At 41.2% G+C, this 12,504-nt stretch overlaps 1 protein-coding gene across 1 annotated transcript in view; it reads left to right on the forward strand.

Annotated features, from left to right (window-relative positions):
• LOC120524098 (interferon alpha/beta receptor 1-like) overlaps positions 1–11,794 on the forward strand; it is an 84,206-nt gene extending 72,412 nt beyond the window's left edge. Inside the window, exons 14-15 of the mRNA XM_039745966.1 lie at positions 5,258–5,412; positions 11,376–11,794. Coding sequence (XP_039601900.1) covers positions 5,258–5,412; positions 11,376–11,558 — 338 coding nt within the window. The 3' untranslated portion in view covers positions 11,559–11,794. The remainder of the gene's footprint in view (positions 1–5,257; positions 5,413–11,375) is intronic.
• The last annotated feature ends 710 nt before the right edge of the window (positions 11,795–12,504 follow it).

Below are 12,504 nucleotides of genomic sequence, written 5' to 3' on the forward strand. Positions count from 1 at the left end.
AAAACTTGGCTTGATGTTATTTTGGAGGAATTGAGTGGACAGGACCGTCAGACTTTGTTGTTCTTGTCTAGATTTGTTAAAGTGTTCTAACAGAACACTAAAGCAGAAACTGAGCAATTCCTTAAAATAAGAGTGATGGCGTGCTTTCACATATCATTAATTGTATTGATATGTGGCTTTTGGTCAGGCTCCTCCTGGACTTTGACCTTTTATTTTTATAAGATGCTCCATTTTTTTCTTTGTTTTTATGTTGTGAGTTGTTGACCTTCTGGAAGATTTAATTTCCATTTATTCATTTAGCAGATGTTGTAAATGAGGTCAATATAATTGAGGAGGCGTTGTCTAGTGGTCTGTTTTGAAAACGGTGTTAAAAGAATGGGTTACAAAAATTGATGAAAACAAGTAACAACTGCTGTAGACCTTATTGGTATGCAACCACTAATCCCAACGAAAAACAAAAGACTGATTAACTTACCTTATCTACAAAAGACCCTGGCATCAAAGCCATTAGCATTTATGAAGGTACTCACAAAGCAGAGGTCTCCTCAAATCCTTCCTAAGAACGTGGAGGGGATCAGCTTTTCAGATAAATGTGGGCAGCTCATTGCACCAATGCAGAGGTACACATACCATAAGAAGAGTCTGCATTGAAGTTTGATGGCTAGTGGTGCTCTCAGCAGACACCATTCTTTAGCAGACGTTAGTGGGTGGGAAGGAGAACAGGACCTAATGAGGGCTTCCAAACAATTAGCTGCTGTTTAGGCAAACAACAATGACTTGAACTTGATGTGCGCTGCTGCTGGAAAGCAGGGGAGTGCTGTGCGCCAGTCTCGGCTGGTTAAAAACGAGACCTACCACTGCGTTTTGGAGCATCTGCTGTGGCTTGGCAGTCCATACAAGTTACTCTTGCTTTTGGATGAGACAGATCCACAGCTGAACCCTGTTTTCTTTGTCCATTACATTAAACCTCGCTCCTGTGTAAATGTTGTTCTCCTGCTCGATGATTTACAAATGACTTTTTCTCAAAATTCCTTTTGTGTGCACTTTTTAGTTCATTATGTCTTTTTGATTAGATGCCACGCTGATCGGGTATGCAGCATTTTTGTTTAATCGGACCTCACACGAAACAACTTTGGCTCAAAAACTGCTTATTTGATAACTGAGCACACCAAGGTGTTGACTGTGCAGCACACAATATGGTTAAAGTGGTGTGAGGCCTCCAAGATATTTCCACAAAGCAGGCCAGAAAAGGTTCACTCCTCTGCAGCTTGAGTGGCTGGTCAGCTGGTTGAGTTTGGCCAAATGAACTTTGGCATCAAAAGTTGTAAAGAAATATATAAGCAAAGTCATTAAATATAATTGAAATTCTCCAACAGTGAGTCGATTATCATAAAGCCCTGGTTTGAAAAAGACAAGTGACAAAGCCATCTCCAACAAAGTGCCTTCAGTGAAGCGTAAGGGACTCGAGTTCCCAGCCTTCCATTTATGGGACTGGGGTGATCCATGTGGTCCTGCCTCTTGGGTTAAAAAAGCACAGGGAACATAAACAGTATTAAAAATAGCAGAGACAGTAGTGCAGTACATGAAATATACCGACTAATGATAAATGAAGATAACAATATTAACTGAAGTAATCATAATAAATGATTCAGACAGAAAAGGCAATGAAAACTAATATAGACATGAGCCAGGGAAGGTGCCAAGGCTTAAACATAACACAGGGTGAATTTACATTTGCCATGTTTGAGGTGTCTGATAGTTTCTCATTATTTATATTTGACTTAGAGGGAACTCTAAAAAATGTTTTGATTTTGATATCTTATGTCCATCAAGACTTCATTTAATAACACATAACATGAAAAAGTGTGAGCTGAGGGAGAGGTGAGTGAATGGTTTTCATTCACTTCTGCATCTCCTTTTTCTTTTATGGTATTTTCACACCCACAGTTGTTTTGAACTCCAGCTCAATTTTCTCCATTGTCTGGTTCATTTAGGCTGATGTAAACACAACAGTTGTGCTGTAACACAGGCCAAGATAAACTAAACTGGGACCCTTTAGAAATTGAGGGGTCGGGACGGTACCAAGTGAACCCTGAATCGCTTTACATGAGGTATAAATAATGTAATTTGAAGACAGGAAAATTGGAAAAGGGCTGCGTGAGGCCTTCAGAATAAGCCCAGATGTGGCTTACCCTAAGTCCGCCAGTACCCAACTGCTACCACCAGGCTGTCACCTACACAGGCCTAAAAATCGGGGAAACTTATTTTAAGAGTTTCAAAACGCAACAAAGTCCAAGTTAACTCAAACATGTCTACAAGAGAGTGGAGAACTGCCCACATCTTGCTTGTGAAGACAAACTAAACAGCAGTCTTTATAAAAAGTGAAGAGTTATTAACATTAAAAGCAAAATAAGACAAAAATCCTCCAAAGAGCACAAAAAAGCATTTCCTTAAATGACATTCCAAAGCAAACAAGACTCAAAACCCGCCACACACTCGGTGATCCACTGCTAAGACTTCCTCTCTGACTCAATATACTGTAAGTCTGAGGGAGAAACCAGCAGCATTGACCTCCGGGTGGACCTCCGTCTTAGGGCTCCACAAAGTAAATGGAAGGACGGCACATTTAAAAAGACCTCACATATTTAATGAATAATTACTGAAACCAAAAGAAATGACACAAAAACATGGATAATAATTCAAAATGAATAAAACAATAGGTACATAAAAGCCATGGCAATAAAGCCCAAGCTGTAACCTATGAAATGTGGTCCAACACAGGACTGATCACCTACTGTGCTGCTACCCTAGCAGCTGATTTGGGCTCAGAGCCCCTGTGTTTGTTTCATGTATAGATTTATTAGGTATAGTAGTGGACCACATTAAAAAAGGGTAAATACAGTAATCCCTTGCTATATCGCGCTTTGACTTTCGCGGTTTCGCTCTATCGCGGATTTTATATGAAAGCATAACTAAATATATAACGCGGATTTTTCACTGCTTCGCGGGTTCTGCGGACAATGTGTCTTTTTACTTCCTGTACATGCTTCCTCAGTTGGTTTGCCCAGTTGATTTCATACAAGGGACGCTATTGGCGGATGACTGAGAAGCTAACCAATCAGAGCACGCAGTTAAGTTCCTGCTTGCTGAATGCATTGTTAACCAGGAAGTCTCGTCTCGCTCATTCAGCATCAACGTGTTTCGCTGTGTAAAGAGTTGTGCTCTTTTGTGTTTATCTTTGTACGTAGTCAAGCCCTTCATTGTGGCTCCAAAACGATCTGCTCCTGCTGCTGCTTCAGGGGCCGTGCCCAAGCGCAAACGGAAGATGTTAACGATTGCCGAAAAGGTAAACGTTTTGGATTTGTTGAAGGCTACGATTCTTTTTATTTAAAAAGTAGGAAAGTAATATAAGATCTATGGCCGCAGTGTCCTTTTAACCAGGGTGCAAAACAAGTTGTAAGTGGATGTAATAAGGCAGTAGTCTGGATGGAATCTGCTTTAGGGATTTGGATTGAAGAAGAACAACAGCGGTGCTACACAATCGCCTGAAGTGGCTCCTTTAAGGGCTGTAACGCTCTCCTTTGTTGTGCAGTACAATAAAACTCATTGTTATCGGACAAGTCATCAATATCTTTAAAATAATATTTAGGTTTTACTGTATATAAACAGTACATAATTTCAATGAATCTTACCTAATATCTAAGAGAATACAAAGGGATTATGCTGTATAACTCTGCGGGGAATATTTATAAACAGTGTGGGAGAGTTTATAAGGGCTTAAAATATATAAAAATAACCATACAAACATATGGTTTCTACTTCGCGGATTTTAACCTATCGCGGGGGGGTCTGGAACGCAACCCCCACAATCGAGGAGGGATTACTGTAACCCATTTGATGGAAACAATCAAGCCACCTAACCTACACAGGTGGTAGAAAAAACAAATAGTGGTGCCTTGTGCCACCAACGATCAAACCCCCTAATCGCATAGTGCAACAGCGATGCTTACAGGTTTTTGTCCTCCCAAAAGTGATTGATCTTAAGGAACTTTAACTTTGGTACTGTGGAGTAAATGTTAATCAATTAATTAAAAATCCCAAGAATGAATTTTATTACCAAATACAGTGGTACCTCGGTGTACGTCCTTAATCCGTTCCAGATCCTTGGACTTGTACCAAACAGGACGTATACCAAACAAAATTTTCCCATAAGAAATAAAGGGAAAATAAGTAATCTGTTCCCACGAAAAAAAAAAATCCTATTGTTATTGGCATATTATACATTGATGGGATTGTATAAAATAATTTAAACACTGCTTAATACTAAAATACATGAATACAAAAGCAATTAGATGAAATAAATGAAAATTTAACCTCACTTTACTTTTTAATAACGTCTTTGTTTTTCACAATCTTGGATAGCGTCATTCTCGGCATACGGTATGCAGCAGCCAAGTCCCGGATACGCATGGCACCTTCATACTTTTCCACAATCAATTAAAATTTATGAGAAAAAACACAAAATCACATGAAAATTCACAGAGTGTTATAGCGCGGGTTGTTCACTGAATGCTAGCAACTGGCGTACTGACACTCGTGGGCAGTCGTGGCTTTGTCTCGAGAGAGGTAAACGAGGGTAGCGTGCGGTGTTGTAGCACGCGAGTTGTATTCCAAACAAAGTTTGTATACCAAGCAAAATTTTTTGCGTCCAAACAGGACGTATGCCAAGTTGGACTTATTCCAAAGCGGACATATACCAGGGTACCACTGTATTTACAGGACTTAAGACTAGAAATGTGTTTGAGATGAACTAAATGAAGGTTACGTTTATATAGTAGGCTACTGGAGAGTAAATACGTAACATCATAAGGACATAAGATGTTTGACATTATGGAGGAGCCCATTCAGTCCATTAAGCTCATTTGTTTTGCTGAGAGCTAAGCTGTCCCAGTAGCTCATACTGGTGCTTCTTGAGGGTTGTTTCAGATTTCATCTTCAACTTCATTAATTACTCCAAACAATTACAAACTCCATTTCCAAAAAAGTTGGGAACGTTTCCAATAATGCAAAAAAAAAAAAAAACTAAAATCAGTAATTTGTTTAACTCACTTGAACCTTTATTTAACAGGCAAAAAGACCAAAAAGATTTCCAGTGTTTTCGCCAACCAGCTTAATTTCTGTTTGTTAAACATATAAACAATTTTTACTCAACTTTCACGAATGATTCATTTGTCTCTTCTGTGTGTTTTACTTGCAGGCCCAACGCCTCACTGGATGATTGCAGTTATTCTCATTGGCACCTTGATTGTTGTGTTCTTTATTTTGGTTGGTCTATTTTTTGCGGTGACCTTCATCTATAGAAAGTTTACCTTTGTCTTTCCGTCCTGTAAAATCCCGGAACATTTTAAACAGGTGCGTATCATTATTTATTGTGATGCTTGGTTCAAATGTACATTCAGTATTTTAGACAATAAATTAAAGAGTAACAAATCTTAAACAATTTTAATAACCATAAAAGGAAACCGGAGGTTGTGGCTGAGGCTCTGAGGGTTTTGCAGGAGGAAATTAAAGAAAACCTGTGAGAGCCACCCACGGGCAAGGAGACAGCAGAAGGATGAATAACGGCCACACATCCAGTAGGAATAGCAATATAGAGAGGATAACCTGTTCAGGGTGAGTCTGCTGATACATGCAGAGACTGGAGGCTTTGGGGAGAAATGCCATAAATCTGAAGAAACATTTATGAAATTTAGAGTAGAAAGCAGTGGTGACAGAGAGACAGTCACATTGTGACATCTGTCTACCTGTTGTTAGGCACCATCTCCTACTATTGTCCAAATTCTTCTTTATAGATTCAACAAAGTGGTAGGTACCCTCTTTGGGGTCTTTGGTGTCCATGCTGATTTGATAATATCGCAGTACCCACAGACTTTTGAGCCGTTAACCTCCTAGTCCACCTCATCCTAAAGGTGCTCTCTTTAGTCATGGAATCGCACCACAATCCGTCTCAATCCAGGCATTTGCACTGTGCTCACTGCTGGTGGCCAGCCTTGAATCTGCATCATCTGGATAATATACCCCTTTACAAGCAGCTCCTTTACAGGATGATCAATAGGATTTCTCCTTTATCAATACGTGTAGTATCTGCCTCAAAAGCGGAGCGGTTATACTTCCTAGTGACGTTAATTTTGCCCTCTCTTGCTCAGTCCTCAACTTTTGCACTACACCGGTCCTACACTCCAGCAGTCCACAGTACAGATGCTTCTGACTATGTCAAGTGTCTTACCATGGAAGGGTCCTGAGATGACGCTGTTCCCACTTTCAGACTCTTTACTATGTAGACCTAAAGAGAGAGCCCCAAATCCCCACTATAGCTGTCCTATGTTTAGACTCGCCAGCCTGTCAGCCATACAGGTGCCATCTGCAGGTCCACTTATGTTCACCGATAGGGTGGACTGCAACTCCTTCTATTATATCTATAATCCCAGGAGATGAAAGATAGCATCAAAAAGTTTAGAAGAGCAGGTTTCAGGTTCAGGTGTATAGATTAATATTCCCTAATTTAAGGTTCTTAATTTGCCTGAAACAGAAGCAAAGGAAAATGAGTGTGGCAAATGATACCAAATACAACCTGAACAGCTAGCAGCTCTTCTTGCTAGGAGTCTATGCAACCAGATGTGCCTTGATGACCAGGTCGGCTCTTCATAGTAAGCTGTGTGGTCTCAGGGTGGAATGATGGGATGAGACATGTAGACAATGAGGTTCTCTATAACTGTTAGTTTTGTGTCAGTCTTGAGCTTTTCTGCTACATCTCTTGGACCAGTGGGGCTCCATATTGTAGGTGCTGACTCCCCTCATGTTCAGGCCTTGTACCATCTAACCAATGTCCCAGAATCTTCTACCAACTCGGTGTTTCATTCCTAGCTCAGAGCTACAGTGATGCTTCAAAGTTCGTGACCCCTTCAGACTTTTCCATATTCCTGCATAAATAGGACTTAAAACATCATTGGATTTTCAAACAAGTCCTAAAAGTAGCTTTGGAGAACCCAGCTAAACAAATGAGACGTAAATGTCATACTTGGTCGTTTTATCTTTGAGGAAAATCATCCAGCATGACAAATGTGCGAGTGGCAAACGTATGTGAACCTAGCAGGTAATTTGAAAGTGCGATCGGAGTCAGGTGTGAATCGAATTGATTTAAAAGAACAGGGTCCTAGGAAGGGCTTCATCTGCAGACACATTCCAGTATCAATGTATCATGCTGTGGACAAAGGACATTTCAGAGGATCTCCAAAAAGATTAATTGATGCTCATCATGCTGGGAAAAGCTACAAGACTATCTCTAAAGAGTTTGGACTGCACCAGTCCACAGTCAGACAGATTGTGTACAAATGGAGGAAGCTGAAGACTATCGTTCCTCTCCCCAGGAGTGGTTTACCAACAAGGAGCACCCCAAGGGCAAGGTATGCGATTGTCCACGAGGTCACAAAAAAACCAAGGGTAACTTCTAAGCAACTAAAAGCCTCTCACATTGGTTAATGTTCATGAGTCCACCATCAGGAGAACATGTGGACAGGGCCGAAAGTTATTGGAGTAACGTTTAATACGGATAAGATGAGACCAAAAAAAGAGAAGCGCTCTGTTTGGAGAAAGAAAAACACTTCATTCCAGCATGGGAACCTCATCCCTTCTGTGAAACATGGTGGCAGTGGTGGTTATGCTTTAGACCTGTTTTGCTGCGTCTGGGCCAGGACAGCTTGCCATTGTGGACAGGAAAATGAATTCTGAATTATGCCGGCAAGTTCTAAAGGAAAATGTCAGGACATCTGTCTGTGGACTACATCTCAAGGGGAGTCAAGCAGCAAGACAACCACTCCAAGCGCACCAGTTGTTCTACCAAAGAGTGGTTGCAGAAGATAATAATAATAATAATAATAAGCTTTGGCATGGCCAATTCAAAATCCTGACCTTAACCCAATAGAAATCCTGCAGAAAGACCTGAAGCGTGCAGCTCATTTGAGAAAACCCAACAACATAGCAGAGTTGAGGCAAATCTGTATGGAGGACTGGGCCAAAATTCCTCCGTGCCGATGTGCAGGACTGATCAGGACCCACCAGAAATGTTTAGTATCAGTTATTGGTGCAAAAAAGGGGGGTCACACCAAACACTAAAAGCAAAGGTTCACATACTTGTGTTACTGAATCGTTTTCCTCAATAAATAAATGATCAAGCATGAGATTTCTGTCTCATTTGTTCAATTGTGTTCTCTTCACCAACTTTTAGGGGACGTGTGTAAATCTGACAGTGTTTTAGGTCTCATTTATGAAGGGGTTTGGGAAATTCTGACGGGCTCACTAACTTTCAAACACCACAGTAGGTGAAGCTTGTTTTATTGGTCCTTGTAGACGTACAGTTTGTGATTAGTTTTCACGTAGAGGCCAATGTTTAGTTTCTTCTGGATCTGACCTGGAATGGGCTGAGCAGAGCAGGCATAGCGACATCTTATGTGTTCTCTGCTACAAGGAAGGTTGCAAGAAAAGTTTATCTTCTAACTAGTGTAAGTTTAATTCTAAATATATCATTAATCAGTACAAAAATAGAAAAGCCGTTTTTAAAACACAATCCACATATCACACTTCTGTTAGGTTGGCAACTGGGCTAAACTGAAGTTCCTGCCATGTTCGTGCATGCTTTGTGACATGGCAGACTATCCATTTGGAAAAGAAGAAACTGTGGCCATAAAGTGATGGGCTTGGGTGTGCTGTGACGCTCAAAAGGAAACCTTCAACGCGGCCCTGCTTACCACCAGCAGCTGGTACAGTTGACACAAGGCAGGGTGGGTCCTTGGATTCATGCTGTTTTTGTCACCTTCTGACCCTCACTTCAGTGTGTTTTAACAGAAATTGACATTTTGACATTGCATGACGTGTTGTTTTGATTTCTAGTAGTAGGGTTGTTGGGTTTCTCTTCCAAAATGGGAGACGAGTTATTATTACATTTTGGAAGAGGTCACAAAATTTTACAATGCGGTTTAATGATTTTTTTATTATTATTATTGTTCAGTTTCACTTTCCAATTTATTTTCCATCCAGTAGAGAGATGAGCTGTTCAGAGTAATGTTGTTACGGTAGATAGGAACTGCTACAGGCTGTGATGATGATCTCCGATGTCAGGGGTCATGGGGTATAAGGTTCATTCCTTGGGGTCACTTCCTCATCCAAGTTTGCAGATATCAAAAGACAAGATCCTGCTTTATTTATATATATATATATATATATATATATATATATATATATATATATATATATATATAAGAAACGTCCTCTGACTTTCAACTGTTTTACTTTCAGTAAACTTAATATGTAAATATTTGTATGAACACAAAAAGAGTCAACACCATAAGACATAAACTAAAAATGTTTCACAATGTGTCCCTGAATGAAGGAAAGGAGGCTCAAAATCAAAAGTACCAGTCAGTATGTGGTGTGGCCACCAGCTGCTTGAAGTACTGCAGTGCATCTCCTCCTCATGGACTGGACCAGATTTGTCAGTTCTTGCTGTGAGATGTTACCCCACTCTTCCACCAAGAACTGCAAGTTCCTGGACATTTACTGGGGGGAATGGCCCTAGCCATCGATCCAAATTGATCCTGCTCCAGGGTACAGACCTCGGTGTAACGCTCATTCCTTCGACGATAAACACAAATCCGTCCATCACCCCTGGTGAGACAAAACCGTGACTCATCAGTGAAGAGCACTTTTTGCCACTCCTGTCTGGTCCAGCGAAGGTGGGTTTGTGCCCATAGGCGGCGTTGTTGCTGGTGATGTCTGGTAAGGACCTGCCTTACAACAGGCCTACAAGCCCTCAGTCCAGCCTCTCTCAGCCTATTGCGGACAGTCTGAGCACTGATGGAGGGATTGTGTGTTCCTGGTGTGACTCGGGCAGTTGTTGTGACCATCCTGTACCTGTCACGCAGGTGTGATATTCGGATGTACCGATCCTGTGCAGGTGTTGTTACACGTGGTCTTCCACTGCGCAGATGATCAGCTTTCTTTCCTGTCTCCCTGTAGCGCGGTCTTAGGCGTCTCACAGTGCGGACATGGCAATTTATTCAGCAGTCCTCATGCCTCCCTGCAGCAGGCCTAATGCACGTTCACGCAGATGAGCAGGGACCCTGGGCATCTTTCACAGTCGGTAGACAAGTCTCTTTAGTGTCCTGCTTTTAGAACTGTGACCTTAAATGCCTACTTTCTGTAAGCTGTTAAGGTCTTAACGACCATTCCACAGGTGCATTATGGTTAATTGAACGTGCATGGAAAACATTGTTTAAACCCTTTACAATGAAGATCTGGAAAGTTATTTGGATTTTTAAAACATTATTGTTGAAATACACAGTCCTGGAAAAAGGAATGTTTCTTTTTTTGCTGAGTGTATATATATATATATATATATATATATATATATATATATACTTATATATATATATATATATATATATATATATATATAAAAAAAGCAGGATCTTGTCTTTTGATATGACATCATTGGACGTGACATCAAAGGTACCGGAGCCGACAAGGTCTTCCTCCATAGGCTCGGACACGGTAGCAATGTCAACAGGGCCAGGTGGAATCTCCCGTGGATGGTCTGCAGGCGAAGAAGAAAAAGAATCGGTGCACTCTGCCACCTCCTGGTTTGACTCGGAATTGCCATCACTCAAGCCCTTTAGCTGCCTCCCATGCACACGTGTGTGTCAAAATATATATACTGTATGTGTGTGTTACATAGTTTACTGTCAAATAATGCAAAGACCTTATTTAGGCTCATCAGGCTTACAGACTCCACTGCGCCTCTCGCGGGAATCAAACCTCACACGTCAGCAGCAGAGACGAAGTCCCTTTACGCTGCGCCACGGCGTGTGGTTCGTTTATTTGACAGCCTGAAGTAATTACGTTCAGAGCATCCATAGTCCGAGTCTCGATCTGATTGTATGGGTGGTAAACTACCAGGTAATGCATTGAGACTCAGACTACAGATGCTATGAATATATATATTTCTTCTTTGGTTTCTCAGTTCACATTTAGGCTTTGTCAGCAGGTTTCTTTGATTGCTCGATTCTGACTTTGGCTTTGTTATTTTGGACTTCCTGTTTATTTCATTGGTGTAGTCATCGAGACGTATTTTCACAAGGTCCCAAACACACATTTTGTTTGTTTTCTATAATACTGTAAAATCATCTCATGAATAACTAGGAAGTTCACTCAAACAAGATGGCCCTTTTGTGTTGAACTGCCCCCTACTGAAGCTCTTAAGCCCAAGCTTTCTAAACGTTTTATTGTTAGTTTTTTTTTTTTGTCTCTCTTTCTCATTTTAGATGTTGTCTGAAAATTCCAAGGAGTATGTGATCTTCTCTGCCAATGACTCCTTAGACCCTGAGGTGTGCAGCACCATCACCATCGTCACAGCTGAAGACAAGAGTTTACTGCCAGACAGGATGGACGTCCAGACCGGCAATCTCCTCCAAGAAAAGACTCGCTATGGAAATGTACATATTTAAACGTTTGTAACTTGGAAAGACTTAGAAAGTGGATGGATCCGTGTCAGAATGGCGTGAAATTCCTGCACTTTGGCAGCTGCCTGGCTGCACACCTTGACACACGTGTGAGTGAAGATGATGATGATGATGATCCTTGGGACCGAGGCTATTGTGTCAGGGAACTGAAGGTTGTAAGTCAAAACCTGTGCCCCTGTTTTTGTCAAATATTTTATTTTTTATAAAATGTTTCCTTTTCAGAGTTGTACAGGGTGGCTCTTTGAAGTGATGGGGTCAACAAACCAAAAAGAACACAAAAAAAGAAGAGAGTTCATTTCAGGATGAAATATAAAAAACTTAACAGTAATTCTAAACCATCCACAAGAGTCCAAGCAACAAATTGAATTAGGAAATTCTAATTCGTAAACCTGGCAAAGGTTAAAATCCAATAGAAAAGGACCGGCAGTGTCACAAACTGAGGAAGGTCACCAACACTGTCACACCACTGGAGCCCCTGACAAACCCTCAGGTCAAGTAAGGGTCTTGTCCCACCTGCACCATCAAGAAGGTAATTCTGTTAACAGACACCAAGGCTCGCTTGACTAAACGAACACAAGAGATCAACACGGATTTTCTTTTTGGCTACGTCATTTAAAAATTCTGTTTATAAACCAAAATGGTTCTCCCGTCATTTGCAGAAGTATCGCCATCCACACACTCGGGTACACTGGGCGCGCACATGTTGGCAGAACAACTGGTTGAAGGGTTGGTAACGCCGCCGGCCACGGAGTTTATCGCAAATCTTTACCGCTGGTCCATCCATTCCTTGTCACACGTATGGAGCCTTCAGACGGTCACAGCACACGTAATCAACGCAACAAGCACCACCGAGAGCCGATCCCGTGTCTCCATATTGGAATGTGGTTTTTCAGAGGATGCCATCAGAAAAGGGCCGCGTAGTGAGCAGGAA

This window comes from Polypterus senegalus, chromosome 2 (assembly GCF_016835505.1).
Source record: "Polypterus senegalus isolate Bchr_013 chromosome 2, ASM1683550v1, whole genome shotgun sequence".
In the NCBI taxonomy this organism is placed as follows: domain Eukaryota; kingdom Metazoa; phylum Chordata; class Cladistia; order Polypteriformes; family Polypteridae; genus Polypterus; species Polypterus senegalus.